Here is a 20054-nt window from a genome sequence, read left to right as displayed (position 1 = left end):
ATATATATATCTTTAATACACTTCAAGGTGATTTTCAGATTAATTCTCCTTAATAATTAACCCCTGAGGCACTGGAGGAACTACAATTAGTAGAAAAAAAATTCTGTAAGTGTGGCAAGTGAATTGGGTCAATAATCTCCAGTGTCTCATTCTATGTATTTTAAGCACTCCTCACTCCCCTATGGGGCACTTAGGACAATTTTATGATTCCCAATTATTCCCTATTGAATCGCTGTACCTTCCTAATCAAAGTAAAACTTTACATGTGCTCACTAAATAAATAGCAAAAATTGTACTAGCTGGCAGAACTCGTGGTAATCAGCTATTTGGCTGGCAATGATCTTTCTTTGATTATTTTACCCTTAGAACTATCTCAGTATTCAACCTTGTCACAACAAATTTGTAAGTTAAATTGTCAGTCATTTTCCCAATAACCCCATCTTACAATTCTCTCTCTGACATCCATGCACGATTCCTCAGGTTACATGACTATATCCTATTCCTCATGCACAGACTTATCTTACGGATGGCAGCCATCTAGAGTGTCTTCCAACATGTCATTTTTAACCCCTGGGCTTTCAGCTCAGAGATGAGAAATAAATAACTGCTGTTGGGCCAGGGATTTCGCCCAGTCATTCCATTGCCGGCTTCACAAGTGCAAGGACCTGAGCCTGATCCCAAGTACCAAAAAGGAAAAAAGAAAAAAGAAAAAAGAAAAAAAAACCTTGTATTGTGTATACCATAGAACTTACTAAGGTGATCCCAATAGATATTATCAGTGACTCAGCCTATGTGGTGTTTCTTACCCAATGGCTAGAAAGTGCTACTTCAAAAGCCACCTTGGATCGTTCTTTTGTCAATTTATTTCTTAGGTTTCAACAGGCAATCCAGAACCACTCTGTTCACTTTTATATTGGAAGTATTAGGTCCCATTCTAATTTACCACAACCCTCGGTCTATGGTAATCAACAAGCTAATTCTTTGGTGGCTTATGTTGCTCCTTTTCACTTGGTGAGACGATCCCACTCATATCAACATCAAAATAGTAGGGCCCTAACAAAAGACTCAATTGTCTCATTTGCAGGCTAAAAAATTGTTTTATCATGTCCTACCTGCCAACACATCCCTTGTCCTATTCCTGCTCAGGGATGCAACCCTTGAGACCCTCAACAAAATAAAATTTGGCAAGTGAAAATTACTCATATTCCATCATTTGGATGATTTCAATATGTCCCTGTATGTCTCTATAGATCTATGCTACCTATCATAGAGGTGAAAAGCTGGTCATGTTCAACATTGTTTGTATTCACTGGTATGAAGTCTCATGCACAATTAAAACTTATAATTGTCCTTCATATATTAGTAAAGCTTTATCTTTCTTTTATCAGCTCTGGTATATTAAACATATTACAGGCATGCCCTATTATTCACAAGGCCAAACAATAGTTTCCTTAAAAATACAATTTCCTTAAAAATATAATTTCCTTAATAATACAATTACAAAAACAAAAAAGGAGCGTATGGCTACCTTCACAAGCTCAACTGGATCTTGTTACTTTCACTGTAAATGTTTTAAATCCACACGCAGAAAAAAATATATTTCTTCAGATCTCCACCGGCAAAAGGACAGATCTTCAGACACACCTAGAGCACAAGTTTTATAGAAAAATGTCCAAAAAGGAAAATGGAATGGCCCAATGCAACTAATAACATGGCAATAAGGGTATGCTTATGCACTGACAAATAGTGGAACTCCATTGAGTGTACCATCCCAGACTGTGTGATCATGGAGAGAGAAACATCCCAGCCCCATGGCAGGGCCTGCTAACATCCAGCCTGCCAGCGCAAGCATTCTTACAGATGATCATGGAAGAGATACCCAAGCCGATGATGACTCAGCCACTAATTTCTATGCAGGTAGTAAAACTCACAACACGGGGACAAGTGAAAACAACCCTGAAAGATGAAAAGCTGCTGGCAATACAGGGCCTCCTGTATACTCCAGAAAATATATTTGTTACCATGATGTCTATCATTGCCTGTGTTGTATATATAAGCCCAGGGTCTGGGAAAGAGTATTGGGCATATGTGTCTAAGCCCCCTGTGTTATGATCCCTTTCATGGACTGATTTTCCCACAGAAACAATCATAATCAATTGGACTGGGCTGTCTTTATGGATCCTAGATTTACGGATCCTGACATTTCCTTAAATATACATAAGACAAAAAAATTAGGACTGCTTGATGCTGGAATTGCTCATTTCTAGAGTTGCTGTATCCTCTGCAGCTCTTGTTCACTCTATACAGACTGCTAATTGTTTGGGGGGTTGGGAACTGGGGATTAAACTCAGGACCTCACACTTGCAAGGCAGGTGGTGGAACCAATGAGCTAAATCCCCAGCCCCAGACTACTCATTTTGTAGGTAATTGGCCAGAACTGCGGATAAGGCCTGGAATATACAGTACTTTTAATGCAAAATTATAATCACAAATTATTGTCTTAGAAAGTACTCTTATATGGATGAGGGGTCAGATAGAAAGCCTCCAGTTATAGCAAGGCCTTTGATGTCATTTTAATATTACTTGGTATTGTTTATCTCCTCTCAGGTACAATCAATCCACCCATCCTTTGGAACATATCAAAAAGCACATTCAAGGTGCTATTAATAATAATATAACTAAATATTTAGAAGCCTTAAAAAAGTATTATTTGTATCTCAAAAACTCAAAATTTTGATGAACATATTCTGGACTGGAATAAATTTGCTAACACTCTTGATCGATTTAATCCATGGAATTATTTCAAGGGCCATTTTGGATTTTATACTGGATTAGCTGTCCTAATATGTATGGGTCTCTTATTTTTGCTCCTGGCCTGTCACAGGGGAAACAACAACAATAACAATACCTATATGCTCTTCAATCTCAAGTCACGTTGTTTCAACTGCTGCAATTACAGAAACAAACAAACAAAAAAAAAAACGGCGGGGGTGCTGTTAGGTGACCAGGTTATGTGAGGAATTACTGGGGGCCAAATGTGATCTACCTTGGGAAACAGAAAAGAATAGGGAAAATTGTATGCTTTCTGGCTCTGTGTGGGAGTGCTAATAATCATAATACTCCCATGGAAGGATAACAATCTGCTGAGGACAATGTAGAGAATGCTAGTTCCTTATTAACTTGGGCAGGCGTCTGGGTATAGGGAACAACCTGTTCCATTTCACACACTTCCTTAGTAAAAGTTTAATCTGTTCCATATTTTTTCAAAATATCTTTTCAACTGCTATTGTTCTACAAATGCCACACACCGACCGCTATTGTTCCACAAATGATGAATGACCCACTTTCTCCTATGCTTCTTGCTAGCTACAAAAATTGAGTCAACTGTGGAGATTGTCAAATCTGTCCACTAGAGGCAGGCTTCCCTTGGTCCGCCTTGTACCTTGAATATTGTCTCTTTTTATTCCTCATCATACTCCACTCTCATGTATCTGGGGGTATGACCAGCCCCTGGGAATTCATCAAAGAGGATTTCCAGAACTGCTTCAGGAGGTAGAAAGAATGAACAGAACAAGTGGGTTTGAACTGAGGTGGAATATTGTGAGAGAGATTAATGGCAATGTGTCTTTTATGCTAATACTTATTAATTTTAAATTCACCATATTTTCAACACACTTCATAAGTATTATTTTAATAAGAATCTTTTTTGATTGCCTACAGATTTAGCTAAGCAGTGATTTACTTTAGCAGATTTTGAAGCATTTTGAAAATTTTTTTTACAAATGATTGAAAGAAAATACTTTTATTTTCAAAACCATTCTATACAACAATGAAATTCTGTAGGAAGTGTGGGTGGTTGTTTACCTGGGTGTGCCACTGAGCTCGGGTGAAGGGCTCTTTTCATTCCAGCTCTCATAAAGCGATTTGCCTTCAAAGCCTTCATCTGGGCTTTGTAGCTGCACACATCAAAAGGAAGCAAAGAGAATACTTACAGGTCAGATGAATTAAAACTTGTGTCCATTAAACAGGGAGTGAATAGCTAAGCTAGAATTCAGCAAGACAAGAGGATGTGACCTCTGTATCAGCTGTCAATTAAAAATTACATGGCTCAGGGTGTGGCTCAATAGTAGAGCCCTTGCCCCATATATGTTGCAAGGCCCTGGTCTCCATTCCCAGAATCAGGAAAAAACTTTAAAAAGAAAAAAAAAAGGCACATTACCAAATGAGGGTCATTGGATATGTTGGTCATATTTATGATTATGTACGCAGTTTTCTAAACTGAAGGATATACCTTTTAGAGACATATTTCTGCTTTGCATAAAAAATAAAAGCAGCAAGCTGGTAAAGGCAAAATATTCCTTTTACTTACTCTTGTCAGTAAGATTGTCAAATTCTTTAAATAATACATAATAAAATGCATTGTCATTAATATTTTATTTAATCAAGCAGTTATCTGTTGTAATTATGTTACCTACTTAGCTTTAAATTCATTTTATGAAGGTTATACTTTCAGGGATCATTTTTTTTCTTTCTTTTTTTTTTGTACTGAGGATTGAACTCAGGACCTTGTGCTTGTGAGGCAGGTGGCGGAGCCACTGAGCTAAATTCCCGGCCCTCAGGGATGACTTCTATAGTTTGTTACTAGAGAAGTTTCTCATTGTGTAAAAAAATGGCTTTATAGATAGAATACCAAGGTAGTAAATAACCGATGACCGAATTCTAGACTCAGAGTATTACATGCACCAAAAATACTTAGCATGATTAAATAATGTATCATTACATATAAGTACTTAAGTGATGCAAGCTATAAAATGTTTTTATGAAATAAATATAATACAAAAATTTAATCAAATGCATGTGTACTATGTTTGAGAACATTCAATTCAAAAAGTTCAGAGTACCTACACAATTTCGGATTTTTTTGTAGATGCCAAGGACACAGACTCCATTAGTAAAGCACATATGATGCTCTTTGCAGGGGAACCTTCAGCAAAAAATTTGGAAAACAGTGTACTCTGTGCTATAATAGATGCAACTGCAAAGGTTTACAGGGACATAAATTAAATTTTCAGAGTATGAAGAGAGTTGGAAGTTGGAACCTGTGACAATTTCCTAGCTTGTAAAATGTGAATAAAGAAAGAAACAATTACTTCACTAGAGTTTATAAATTCACAAATATTTGCTATCAGGTACTGTATACTCTAGTGAGAAATATATCTTTGAAATATTGTCAAATATATATTACTAAATTGTCAATTTATCGGCCAAATTTGAAATACTGCAAATCATCTTTCTAAAACAAAACAAAAATGAAACAAAAAATTTCAAGCATAACATATTTTAAGTCTAACCTAGAGGTCAAAGCTTTGTCAATTTTAACAGGATGCTATCAAATCAGCTAGTACACAAATTTTAAATTAAAATTAAATTTAAATTACCTGAATAGTGTGAATTCTCTGAAATAGCATGGTTTCATCTATTTAAATTTTTGTATTATATTTGATAAAATTACAGGAAAATGATGGATCTCTTAGTAACTAGGAAAATAGATGTTTCCAAATTAATTAATTTTTCCATTAATGAGAAATATGTGATCAAATTCCATGCTTTTGAAACCAAAGCTTAGTGACTTGTAGGTTTTATTTATAATTCTTCTCTGAAGGACTATAATTGTGTTCTTAGAAATTACATTTTAATTGTTAATTCTAGTCAACAAAAAGGTTTTTTGCTGTTGTTTTTCTTTATAGCTCAAGTCAGTTTCACATAATTAGCAGTGAAAAAAAAAACAAACAAAAAACGATATGCAAAAACTCCTTAGATTCGTCTAACATGGACCAGGACCAATGCAGTCAGGGGTGCTGTCCTATAGGAACTGATGAGTAACCTCTCGTCCAGGTTCAGTGCCTTCTGGTGTAAGCATTAAGATTAATGATGAAGTGTTAGGGCAGCCTCCTTGGGACTGGAGGATTGGACTCCAAGACCTAAGTTTAGAAAGGAACTACAAGGTCTCACCTCGTTTCTGCCCCAAAATGATTTGGTGTTTTTATCAATCAGCTTTTCGATAGCTGGGATGAAACACCTGTCACCCACAATGTTAAGGAGGAGGAGTTCATTGTGGCTCACAATATCAGAGGTTTCAGTCCCCGGCAACTGGCTCCAAGGTAGAAACATCATAGCGGAAGAGTGTGGTGGGGAAAAGCAGCTCAGTGCACGGTGGCCAGGAAGCGGGGCACAAGGAGAAGCCCAGGGAGAGATCTGCCCTCCAAAGGCACAGTCCCCAGTGACCCACTGCAGACTGGGCCTCACCTAGCTGCACATCCGGTTAGAACACCAGTGGATCAGTCTAGTCATGAGTGTAGTGGACCCGTGAGCCAGTCAACTCCCCAGGATTTCTTGACTCAGCCAAATATGACCTGGCAGTGTTTTTATGCATAAAAACTATTAAAACTATTTGCTCATTTTTATGCCCTGAATTATTAGATATCAAGGAGTATAATCCAGTTATGAAATTAAGGAGTTGTTAGATCATAGAATCAGAAGTCGGTTGAGGTACAGAGTAAGTTGTGTGACTTCAGTGACTGATTTTTGGGGGCTTGGTGTTCTTGTTTTCAAATGGGAGATGGGAGATGTAACACTACTTGAAGGCTGCCTCACAGTGTAGGAAGAGAGGAAGCAGTGTCTGTAAATAGTCTGAGGTGGGTTCCGTGGATATTTGTTATATGATAAAAAGACAAGTTCTAAAAGAACATCACTGTTTTGAAAAATAATGACATCTCAAAAATCATCACTTCTAGAACACAGAATACCATAAATGTAATTGTTTTTACCTCTTTTGTTAGATTGTATACTAAGCTGTACATCAGTGGTGTACAATCAACCCTTAGAGTGTAGTTTCCTGAAAAATAAAGAAAAAATAGATCATTTTTTATTGCATTTCTCTGTTATGTTTTGTTACATGGTACCGGGTATCGAACTCAAGACCTTGCACTTGTGAGGCAGATGCAGTGCCACTGAGCTAAATCCCTGCCCCTAGAATGATCCTTTGAAACCTAAATTTAATTAAACCTTCCAAGTCTTCTCACCTCATTCTGTAAAAACCATGATCTTCATCATGCCCTACAGTGTGTCATATGGGAAACAACCACTTCCTCTCTCTAAATCTTTATCTCCTATTCTGCCTCAGAACACTTCCTCGAGGTCTTTGCATACAGTTTTCTCATCTTGCATAACTTACTGCTTCTTTGGTCTCATATTTGCTGAGATGTTTCCCCTGGCCAGCCTACATGAAATAGCACACTGTCTCTACACCTTATCCTCGATATTTCCTTATTCCATTACCTTGGTGTTTTTTTTCCAACACTGGTCACCTAATATATTAAATACTTGTCTTCTTGTTATCCACCCTCCCTCCCACAAGACTAGAAGTTCCATGGAGCAAGTGCTCTTCTATATTTGCTACCATCTCGCTCCCATGTTTACAATAGTCTCAGCTTTTAGCATTTACCCAGTAAATACAGGAAGTCCCTGATTTATGAATGAGTTCCATTCTAGGAGACAATTCCTACATTGGATTCCTTTATAAGTCTGACAAAATGAGTCTTATACACCTTTGACCCAAATATACAATGTAAAGCATGAAAAGATCAAACACACACAAACACAGTACAACCCCAACTGTACTACACTTTTGTACCTATCACACTGAACAGTAAGCACACAGGAGCACAACTGTAATGATTATCTGGCAGATGCATCTACCTTGTAGATGTCCGGCATCTACGAGTGTTTTCAAGTTGAGGTCCACTCATATCTGTGGAAGGGGGCTTAGTGTGTCTGTAGTGACAGTGAATGCGTGAACCGTCTGCTCTGTAGCAGGTTCAGAAGGGAGAGCAGAGAGTGGAAAGGGCACCTGCACTGCTCAGGAAGGCAGAGCTGGTGGGTGCAGGGTCAGAGAATGATCCCGGAAGGCCTGCAGCCTGTGGAGGGATGCAAGGGAAGGGCTGCATCGTCTGCAGGTTTGCGGGGGAGGGGCAGCCAGCGATCGCAGGTCATGTGACTCTGCAACCATTTCCGAGAACCAGAAGGTTGGGGCAGCTGGGCCAAAAAGAAGTGGCATTCCCAGCTAAGGACACAGCCTCTACAGCAACGCCCAGAAACCCACACGCACATGCCTCACTTCGAGGATGCAAGTGGCTCTATCCAAAGCTTTCTGTCATATCTAAAAAGAGCCAAAGATGAGGCTTTAAAACTAATTAGTGACAACCCAGCAGATTTACAGAACTTGAAAAGGTGATTTTTCAAATTCCAAAATTCACCTGGAAAAGTTAAGATGCATAAGTGGCCAATGCAGTTTTTAAATACAGAAATGCTCTTATAAAAGAAGGTGGAAGAGAAAGGGAAGGGAAAGAAGATATAAAAAACAATTGATATGTACATGTGCCAACTCCCCATGGTGAATGCAATCAGTGTGTTTTATAAATATGTACTAAGAAAAAAACAAAAGAACAAAATTGTCTTTAAAAGAGTGTAAACTGGAGAGGGGGACAATTTGGCAGAATTTACGACAGCTTCTGTACACATATCCTAGGATCAAACAATCATACTTGCAGTTCTGTACCCTCCTTTTACCTTATAGACTATGATATTGAGACATGCAAATAAAAAACTATTATCTGAAAAAAACTGAAATAGTCAAAGAATTGATACATACTTGGTCGACAGAATATACTGCAGAAATTCTTTCACTGCTTTGTTTTGTTTTTGTTTCCATTTTGGTTTGCTATTTTCTTTTTCTTTCCTTTGTTTTTCAGTACTAGGAATTGAGACCAGTGAGCACTGAGCTAATCCAGCCCTTTTTATGTTCCAGCTGTTTTTATGTTGAGACAGGATCTCACTAATTCGCTCACTCTAGGTTCAGACTTGCCATCCTTCTCCCTCACCCTGCTCAGGAGCTAAGATTTCAGCTGTGTGCATTGCACCCAGCTTGTTTTGCTTTGCAAGTGAAGTAGATCAGCAGGTATCAGGGACACGGAAAGTATTCTACCATAGGTCTGCAACATGCTACCGAAGGACAAAGAGAAGCGGTGTAAACATTTGGCTATAATATGAGACCAAACAGCTAAATGAGGCAGTAAGAAGCAATGGCAGATAAAAGTTAGAAGGACATACTGGGATCCACCAGATCAACCTTGTAAACAGCTCATAACGGCTAAACTATACAACTTCTGTGTTAGATTCTGAAGTCCCCTGTACCTTCTCCTTATCCCCTTTGTGGCCTATATTCTTAGCAATCCTGCTGACCTTATAATTTGGCCCAGGCATTCTTCTTTTTTTGGTACCGGGGATTGAACTCAGGTCCTTGTGCTTGCAAGGCAGGCCACCGAACCGCTGAGCTAAATTCCCGGCCCTTTGGCCCATGCATTCTTAACATGTTTCTTTGGCTTTGTCTCCTCCAGACTTAAAAGCTATGCAGCTATGAAGATGACAATGCCAGGTGCCTAGGGAAGGCCATTAGACAGACCCTCTGTAGAGTAACTCTAACTGCTGATCACAACTACGACCCTCTTCAGCTGGAAGAAGCCAGAGCTGTCTTTGTCCTTTGCCCTCTCACAGCAGTTAGGGGTACTTTTTCAGAGGGGGGGAATACTGCTGATAGGTAAGTCAATTAGATATCATGTAGGCAGTTAGACAGGGCCACCCTTGAGGAGCCAACAAAGCAAGGAGACAACATGGAGGATAATACATTCATTGTGGCCAGAAATATAAAAGGAAAGAAACTACTATACTCTTGTGTTTCCCCTGGGGATAAATAGCACTGATTGATCTTCTAAACAGGTCACCTAGGTGGGGGCCAAGGTCTTAGCCCAGCCTTTCCAGGAAATATCCCTGAACCCCACCCTTAATGAAAATCCTTGTAAGCTTGCTATGTGACTTGCTCCCTATTTGACCCCCATTTAATCAATATTACCTGGGTGACTGTACTTGTAATCTTATTGGTTGGTCATGGTTTGCCCCACTTAATGTCCACCTTATAATTTTCCACTGGGTCTTATAGTTTAGTCCCACTTTTGAACCCACCGCGTCACATGGTTTTGCTGTATAAAACATCTTGTAGAAGTGGGTTGAGCGGGCAACCCACTCTCTGGTCCCCCTTCTGTCTCAGACAGAAGCTTTCTTTCCTTCAATAAGTTTTTCCTACTCTTAAAACAAAACAAAAAAAGACGTTAGAAGGACAGAATAGAAGCAGTCTAGTTTTGAGTGTAAGCTAAACCCTTGCTAACTGTGTGGCCTTGGGAAAGTTGCTTAATCGCTCTGAGTCTGCTTCCTTTTTTATACAGCACAGATGATAGAAGCACTTAATCTCACAGGATAATTGAGAGTGTTACATAAAATTTAATAGGTAAAACACTAAAGATGACAACTTCTATACTACCGGTACTCTGTGTGAGCTACACTGTGTTTCTGAATGTTAGCACAAGTAAACACCATTAGCTGAGGACCCCAGTGGGAATTATTCCCCTTTGCAGAATGGTTTATGCAGGGAGTATTTACTTGTCCTTTTTTTTTTTTTTTTTTGGTACCAGGGATTGAATTTAAGATGTTGCGCTTGTGAGGCAGGTGCAGTGCCACCGACCTAAATCCCTGGCCCACTTGTAAATTTTTAATGTAATAAATTCAAGAAAAATTTGTATACTGTAGGGAAAAATAATCATTTAACAAATTTTTAAAATGTAAAACAAAGTGAAGCGAGTCTCCAGTCCCTTCTTTCCTTTCCCCTACCCCTCCCACTTCCCCTTCCCCTTTGCTCCTTTTCTTACTACTTCACATTATCTTTTTTGCCTTTTAGTCCTTATTTACACTTTCAGTTTCTCACAGCAGAGAAACTATTCAGTATTTACACGTATGTCCTATTTATTTCATTTAAAGGTATAGCCTCAATGTTCATCCATTTAGCTATAAATGTCTCTAATTTCTCATTCTTTATGGCTGAGTAGTACTCCATTTTACTTTTAAAACCCACATTTTCTATCCGTCCCTCATTCCTATATTCCTTCACTCTTGGTATCCAGACAAGAGATAATTATTTAATGACATATTAATGACATAATCAATGAGTAGACTAACAACACACTGCTTGTTCCCTGATGAAGAACAGTTTAGCAAAGGAGGCTGTTTGTAATGCAAATAGTGATTTAACAATGTCAGTGATGAGTACTAGAAAGTTACAGCTTTGCTGATTGGTACAGTTACGAGGAAGGTAAGGATCACACTGCAGGAGTGCATGCAGAGCAGTCTGAGTGTAGAGAATGACAGTAGCAACTCCTAGAGGGCTGCACAGCACAAGGAACGGAGGAGAACTGAGGGGCTGGTGTAGTGACCAAGGGCTGTTTCATTTTAGTGCAAATCCACCCAACATATCTGCTCCTCTGACCGTCTGCTTTCTAAAAGCATTTTCATTCTCCTAAATCCTTCCCTTTCTTCAGTCTTGCCTGGAGTTGCTCTTATTCCCTCCCCTGAAATCCCAGAGCAGTCTGATTAAATAAATCCCTGTACAGTGCCCGCATAGGCTGTAATCCAAGACTGATAGATTTTACCATCTGTGCTGAAGCATAAACTCCAAATTCCAGACATCCCTGGGAAAGTATAGCACCCAGAGATTAACTCGGTGAACACTAGTTAAATTAAAGAAAAACACAAACGTAAAAACTTTTGGTGAAAGACAAAATTGTGGAAACCGGTACTTTTACAAAACTGGTATGCATGATATCATGATGAGTCAGGGTTAAATTTAAAGGTTACTTTCTAAATATGCCATTGTAAAGGCTAAAACGCTTTTAAATTCATGAGTTATTCACTCAACAGGTAAAGCAAATCAAGGAAACGCTGCTTTCCTGAACCACCTTTCTACAGGGAAAAGCAAATGGGAAATTTCAAAAAACAAAAACAAAGAAAAACTTGTCCAGGGCTCACACACAGCTGAGTCAAAGGTGGCGGCAGCAGCTTCCCTAACCAGGAGCTAAGGGGTTACCGACCCCATGGGGAGCCTGATTTACTAACGAAACTGCTGCTTCTAACACAACCACATGTTCTCTAAATGAGGCCAGTGATATTTACCTTCTATAGAAGAATCAGCATTAACATAGGCCACACCACGCTCTTGAAGGAGCCTGGAATTCTCCTGTAATAGAAAGACAGAAAGCCATAAGTGTATGTTCATGCCCCCAGGCAGAGGCACATGTCTGATCGCTGCATGGAGAGTTCTGCATTAAGCTAGCTTACTTGAACCACACATTTGGCATATAGGATTCACAAGACAGTTAATTTGAAAAAAAAAAAAAAGTGAATAAAGGTAAATAGTACTAAACAACAAGCAAAACTTTTTAAACTAATATTTAAGATAAATCTATCCACCTACTGATATTAAGTGGAAAAGGAGTTAATTTTTTAATCACACTAGTTTGTCCTTCAAAGTTTGCTCAACATATGTGAATTTTGTATCAGGCATTTCAATGGAAATCTTCCCAGAAACCTATCATTATTTAAGCAGAAAACCTTGCTTGGTTCACAAGGAATGAGCTATTTCAAAATCAGGGACTAAAAAATTTATGAAGTTAAAGCATAAAGACAAGGTCAAGTTCTAGTGTGTGATACCGCCACCTACTGGTTACAACTGATAATTGCACCTTTTAAGAACACTAACAAATGTAGCAAGTACTTTTTTTGGAATATCATGAAGATTTTGATTCTCCAAAACATGCAATTTCCTAAGCATTATGACTGTAAGCTTAAAATTGGAAAAAAAATATGCAATCCTTAATGATATAAATAATTTAAAAGGAAAAGAATCACACCCTGAAAATGGGCACTTCCTGACTCTCCCATGAGTCTTGTTTGTAAAAGCTTCAGCTTGATCTAGAGGAACACAAACTTTTTCAAAGAAAATTGAAGTTTAAAAGGTTTAATATCATATCTGGAGTAATATGTGTATACATCATGACAGGAAGTTAATGGAATAAATACTAACACTCCATAATACGTTATAGCTTATGCTTCTATTGCATAAAGTCATAATAAATGCAGATAAAATTGCTATTCAAGGGGCCTAGTAAACATGCTGGGGAGGACATTCTACCTCACTTTTAGCATTCCTTAATACAGAGTAGGTAATTGTGATAAAGAAAATACTGTAATTATAAATATTAGACCTTACTGTACAAGCTTAAGGGACATTTAAAATGGTTAGTATTTGGGGCAGTTTTCCAAAGCATAATACAATTACTATAGAAAGCAAGCATGAGCTGTTGCTTGGCTTCTAGTATCTCAGTATTTACTATCATGGTACCAGAAAATAAACTAATTTTATTTTTATTACTTATTTAGTTAAGTTTTATGAGACACAGTCTTGCTATGTAGTTCAGGCTGTCCTTGAACTCACTATGTAGCCCAGGCTGGTCTTAAACTCATAGTGATCCTCCTGGCTCAGCCTCTTGACTTCTGGGATCACAGGCGCATACCTGTATCTTGCTGTGCAGTGAGATAAATTAATTTTAACAGTTGGCATTGTGTCTCTGAAAAAGTTCAAAACCAAACTTACTTCTTTAGAGGAGATAAAGTTTTTCTTGTTGATTTTTGAACAAGGATATATTGCTTCAAATGTTTTTGAAAAAACCTTGAACATTTTGTCATTGGATTCACTTGTTATTGTTGTATGATTGATAATAAGGTCCTAACTTGATTTTTCTTTTCAGTTTTTACTTGGTATTATGAAAATTTATGTTGTAGCAATTATTGACTAACCTCTGCCCACTCTGTAGAGCCAAGAAGACCATATTCTTCTGCATCCCAGCTTGCAAACAAAATTGTTCTTCTAGGCCTCCATCCTAAAAATATGTGTATATATACAATCACAGGTAAATGCTAGAAAATGCATAATAAACCTATAAGACATTTTGAAGCCTAAATGTGTGAAAACATTAAAAAAAAAACCAAACTTCATTTGCTGGCTAGGAAATGTGAGTTGTGGTAAAAATCTTAACTACCACAACTTCTTTTTGGAAAGATTGTGAAGGTGATTTGTCAAAGGGGAACTGCACGACTGTACTAAAAGGAGGGAAATGTAGACAGGAAAACTTAGCAAGGCCATAGTTATACTAGTAGTAGGTTTATTCTGACTGCATTGGCAGCCACTGTGGCCTACAGCTGCCAAAAGTGAAAGACATCGGCAGGTGCCATCAGTGTTGTGATGGCAAAAACAACTGAGAGAAAACCCTTCAGACGTCTTCTCTGTCCCTGTGACACAAGAACAGTTGCTTAGTGGGAACTGGTTGTGTGATTTCTCTGTTCTTTGGCAAAACTAGTCATCAGGGTTTAGTTAGCAATGGCAATGCTTGCTGCTCCGGAAACAGGGAAGTCATGTGACTTGCACATTATAAATACCAGCCTTGGAGTTGAAGAAAGATCTGGTTCTTTCACCTACTAGCAGTGTGATAGAGAGAGCTTCTGCAGACTGACCGAATCTCAATTTCTGCACCGGCATAGGAGGAGGAACAGAGGGAAGGAGAAGACACATTTCACTTTTGGGAGGATTCAGTGGAATCACATCTACAACACATTAGTAAGTGCTTCAAGAATTGTAAGTTAAATAGGAAGAAAATGGGTAAAGGGGAAGTGGAAAGAGGAGGGAAAAGGAAACAGGGGAAAAGGAAAAATGTGAAAAAGGAAAAAAGGAAACAAAGTCTTTGTAAATAGGAAAGGGTGAAGGGGGTGAAGGGTGGGCAGGGATATTGGAGAAAAACAAGAACCAAGACCTATGTAAAGGTACAAGATCCCAATGATAAATGTAATGGTATTGTTTGCTTTAAATGAACCAATAAACTTAATGGAAAGGAAAAAAAGAATTTTAAGTAATCATTATGTTAAAAATATCGTTGGTGTGTTTATTAAGAATGTTTATCCTATAATTGTTGATCCAGTGTTTTACTTTTGTCAAATTTCTCAACAGTATTATTCAAATTTCTTACATATTATTCTTCATCATTTCATTCATTTAATGTACTCCATAGTTGCCATAGGTTTGCATTTACCACAGGGATTTAATTGCAAAATCATAAAACTTCTTTTAAGCAAGATTAAACATTACCTAACTCATGGATATGCAAATTCAGGTCAACAATTCTTTGTTTTCTTGTAATGTAAGACAGCTTTGTGTGCAAAAATAATGGAGACACTCTACATTTTATTATAAATAGAGGCAACATATTTTTGTGGCCTGGTAGCTAAAACTTTGAGTGTGCAGTCTGGTTTTCTCACTCTGTCACACAATATCGGAACTTACATAATGCTGCACCGATTAATTCTCTGTATCTTGCTTGACTTATTCATAAAATGAGAATAGAAATAACTAGTTAGACCTTTCTCTGGTTGCTATGATTTGAAAATAGTTTACACATATGACTATTTTCAAATCATCTTTTTCTAAGAAAATCACTACTGTGCAAACTAAAAATATTTTCACTGTTTTTATGGTTGTTCAAAATATATGGTTTACATTTTATAGCCCCAAACACCTTCTTTACAGAGTTAGTAAAGAGAATGGATTTTCTTCTCTCACTGTGCAGTGATTATTTTAAAGAGCAATCATTTGAATTAAGTTTTTTATTTTGGTTTTCATATGGAGAGTCTAGGATGATAGAATCAGTGGTGTAAAGAGGATGGAATGTGTGAACACGGACCCCAAACTTGGCATAGAATCCCATGAACAGCAAGACCAGGATTTTTCTGGAAGATTTTTTCAGTTCCCCAGCCCATGTGGCTCAAGGTTGGAGGCCAGAGGAACCTGGGCTGTGGGCTCTATAAGTGAATGAAAAAAATAAGTACAGTGGGAAGGGTAGGGGAAAGGTAGTAAGGGAAAAGAAAAAAATGAGAAAATGAAAACGTGGAAATAAAATATTTGTAAACAGGGAAGGGAGAAGGGGGTGAAGGGAGGGCAGGGACAAGGGGAAAAAATGAGAACCAAGACCTGTCATGTAAAGGTACAAGATCCCAATGATATATGTAACTGTACTGTATACCTAGCATGTACCAACAAACTCAAAGAGAGAAAAAAATAAGTAAACAGTGTCATTAACTGGCATCAACGCCTGTGTTGGTATTTTCACCAGTATGTGGTAATGGTTGAGGTAGTATTTTTAGATCCACTTTAGAGAAGACTAAACTGAGACTCAAAAGGAAGCTAGTCTTTTCCTCTTTGTTTCCCTTACCTTCCTTTTTCAGTTTTCCAAAGCTTCTCACAATTTCATGAACCACAGCTGCTCCACTCTGAGGGTCAATGCCACCAAACACCCACGAGTCTCGGTGACCCCCAAGGATGACATATCTGTCTAAAAAGCAACATCTTACAATTATGTGTTATCTTGGTTTTTATCATCTAACAAATTGCAAACGATTCAATAGCATCTCAACATAGGTCACTCAGAACTTAAGTGAAACAGCCAAGCTCCCGGAGGTTTGTGTAAACTTCTCATTCCTTCTGATGGGGGCGTTACTTCCTCCACCTGAAGAAAGCATGAATGTCAGAAAGAAAATTATACCTCAGGACTAAGCGCAGGAGTCACTATAGGAAAATACGAAATTACTCTGACCTGCCTTTTCATGTAGCTTCTCTTGTCCCTCTCACCTCGCCACACTGTTGCCAAGTTTCAGAGGAAGAGAACACAGTTCACTTTCTACTCTGATTTGACTTTCAAGGTACAGCTCAAAAACCTTCCCCCTCTATTAACATTTTTTTATTTTCCATAGGAAAGGAGAATTGCTCTGCCTGTCTCGTTCTCAATTTTTTCCACATCTTTTCACATGTAAGTGGGGTATATTCCCAGACTGTGAGTCCTCTGTCCCTTTGTTTCTGTCTTCTTAAAATCCCAATGTTGGGCCCAGTGATTATACATCAAGCGTATATGTCTGGTTACATAACTGCTTGGCAGTCACTGTAAGGATACTAATATCCTTGATCCTTAAATGAAAGTGTGTGCTATAAGAAACAGAGGCAATTTAAGTATATCTGATTTTGGAAGACATATATAATAAGCAAGTTCTTAAGGAACTGGAACATAACAAACTAAGACTACATATAAAATGAATTAATCAGCACATCATCTGAAATCACATGAAAATCATGTATCTACAATATTTATGGCTTTAGTGTGTAAAATAACACTATATAAAGAATTCCTTAATTCAATATTATCTTAATTTTCTGAGTGCTATCTTTTGTACAGGTGTCTATAGTCCTCATGAAGATATTTCATTATGCAAAATATACGGTAAGGAAATCCAGAAAACTCAGAGAAAATACCTCAAAACTCACTCTCTCATCATCTCCCTTTAATCCTTCAATTGAATCACACACAGTTAACACTCACCTTGGTCATCTGCCCAACCCTGCTCAAACATTCCCTTTTCTTTTTGGTTTTACATGTATGACAATGCGAGAATACCTCATGTTTATCTATTTTATCCTTGGATAGATTTGTTAGGGCAAAGACTTGCTTTTCTTTGTTTCCGTTACACTGCAGAGCTTAGAGCAGGACATGGCACACACGAGTTGCTCAGTCAGTATTCACTGAGCACATGATTCACTCACCCGGTTCCACTGCTCCTCTGAGGGTTCCTATCACATTGTAAATTCTGGTCACTTTACTGTTGGAATGGATGTGCATCCTGACTTTTCTAATGCAAAAATAAGGGTCACAGTCTTACACATGTTGGCTAAGAGATTAACAGCACACATTTTGAAATCTTCCATCACTGTTTAAAATCTTTCTAATTGTACAAAAGCAAAACTCACATTGGCCAGTTTCATGACCTAAAATGATTTCCCTCTTCAATATCTGGTTCTGTTTCCTGCCGGTACTCGGCAAATTTTACATTTCTGTCATTCTCAATAGTTGTATTCGTTTTTAAGATTCCACATAGGAGAATTAAAATTAAAAGTCTCTTAACTGTGTAGAAAAGCTCCCAGTAAAGCCAGGTCCCACATTGTAGGGTACTTTGAGGCTTCCTTTCCAGCTGCTATCTGGTGGTGCTGAGCCGCCCATGTGTCTGTTGGACACAAAACCTGTTATTAGCTGAAGATGCACTTACACGTAAGAAATTAAAATATCAATTCATTTACTTCCTGGAACATCTGCTTATAACAGCTTCTATAAGTGACAGACAGTGCAAAAAGCTTTAGATATGCCATTTAACCCTTACTAAACCTCCTGTAAGATAGGGTCAATTATTACTCCCACGTTACCGATGAGCAGCATGAGGCTAAGAGTGATTAGATAACTCGCCTAAAGTCACGCACCTGGTAAGTGGCATCACTTCGATTCAAGTTATTGGCAAGAATTTGAACTCTGCATTAATAATATCTGATAATAAATTATATCAAAAGTGTTGTGCAGAGCATGGTCTGAAAAAAGAATTCAATGTCTACCACTTTGGAATTTTCCATTTGTCCTTTCTCCCCCTGGTAACCACATTCTCAAATCTGTGTGCGGCCATCCTTTACAAAGTACTCTCTCACACATGTGCTAGGAAGAGAAGAGCAAAGGAAAGGATTTTGATTCAGCTAGCACCTCCTTAAAGCTTCATGCTATTTTCTTCTCATTTGAAAACGTGGACTTGGGTGATCAGCTTCTATATGCCACCGGCCTCTAGTAATGTCTTAGCAGACGACTAAGAAACATAACAGGTAAGGTTTGCCATGGAGCGATGGAGTTCTTGTCGTCTCCCTTTTCCGCACCTGTCTGCAAGGCATTCAGAGCATGGATCAACTAATTCTTAGTTTGGGCATGAACATCAAACCTGCCTTTACTGAACAGCAGCAGACAAATAAATATGGTTCCACTTAAACTTAGGAAGCTAACTGAGGGTTCAAAGTGAATACTTTCTACCTTAACTACATTTAAGCGCTGATGAAAATCCAGCTGCAAGGCAGAAACAGACCCGTTTGGGCCTGCGGGGCCCTTTTGTTGCCATTTTAAATGAATATTCCAAACCTTAAATGCATTTCCATAAATAATGCCTGGATAAATGTTATTTGAAACTATACTGAGATGTTTAAATACAAAATGTGGAGCTGAAATCTTCAGTGTACGTTTTACTCGGGTCACAAATCTCTACACTCTATGCTTTGCAGCCGGGCCCACTTTACAGTCTCCTGGTTTCTCCTCTCCCTGACACAGGTGCTTGAGCCAACGTGATAGCTCAGCCTGACCTAGAGTAACTAAACAGTCAGTAGGGTTACCCTTCCCAGGAAAATAGCTGGACATAATATTCTATTTTTAAGAGTTCCCTTGAATAGGAGATTTGTCCTTTTTTTTTTTTTTTTTTTTTCCTGTCTCACTAGGGAGTTTGGCTAAAAAAATAATCAATTTCAAGTAAGTGACTATATAATTATTTATTTACAATACATTTTCACATAAAAACATCAAGTATTATTAAGGGGCATTTTACAGTTAGAAAGCAAAATCCATAGTCAAAGTATCAGAGCATCAAATATTCAAAAAGTTGCAGAAGGCAAGTGAAGAATACATACACCTGTGATTACACATGCAATGTTTCTGCCATACTATTAGCTAATAATATTGGTTTCTTTGGGTGTAGAATACATCAAATGTAAACTTTTGCTGGAAATCTCTTTAAATTTTAGCTTTGTAAATGCATTTCCTTTTCAAAATGAAACATGAAAAGCAAAATAAATTAATCAAAAAGAATAAGCAGCTATGGATTACAAACCAGAAGGGTAATGAGCCATCACTATTGTCACAAAACAATCAAATGTAATGCTGAGATTGTAATGGCCCCACAACGTCAGGTAAACAGGTGATTAGAACACAAATTATAGTTATGTACAACGATTTCATATATGAATGAAGGAAATGAAACCCATGCATGGAAAAATGGAGGCTTTAATCGATAAGTGTTACTGAGCTAGAAATGTACATAGATCCTTCCTTCACTCCATCAATTAAAAAAAAATGAAGGCACAGAAGTACACATCTGTAATCCCA

At 38.0% G+C, this 20054-nt stretch overlaps 1 protein-coding gene across 1 annotated transcript in view; it reads right to left on the bottom strand.

Moving 5' to 3' along the window:
• Positions 1 to 20054, bottom strand: part of Folh1b (folate hydrolase 1B) — a gene marked incomplete at its 5' end in the record, with an annotated part of 57501 nt that overhangs the window by 11720 nt on the left and 25727 nt on the right. Inside the window, 7 exons of the mRNA XM_010633781.3 lie at positions 3865 to 3956; positions 6828 to 6895; positions 12115 to 12178; positions 13798 to 13880; positions 16260 to 16379; positions 17639 to 17724; positions 17998 to 18096. Of these exons, the coding sequence (XP_010632083.3) occupies positions 3865 to 3956; positions 6828 to 6895; positions 12115 to 12178; positions 13798 to 13880; positions 16260 to 16379; positions 17639 to 17724; positions 17998 to 18096 (612 nt within the window). The remainder of the gene's footprint in view (positions 1 to 3864; positions 3957 to 6827; positions 6896 to 12114; positions 12179 to 13797; positions 13881 to 16259; positions 16380 to 17638; positions 17725 to 17997; positions 18097 to 20054) is intronic.

This window comes from Fukomys damarensis, unplaced genomic scaffold (genome assembly GCF_012274545.1).
Source record: "Fukomys damarensis isolate Sample0158 unplaced genomic scaffold, DMR_v1.0_HiC HiC_scaffold_16, whole genome shotgun sequence".
NCBI lineage: Eukaryota > Metazoa > Chordata > Mammalia > Rodentia > Bathyergidae > Fukomys > Fukomys damarensis.
Note: the sequence above shows the minus strand (reverse complement) of the source record. Positions and strands in the feature narration are given on the sequence as shown.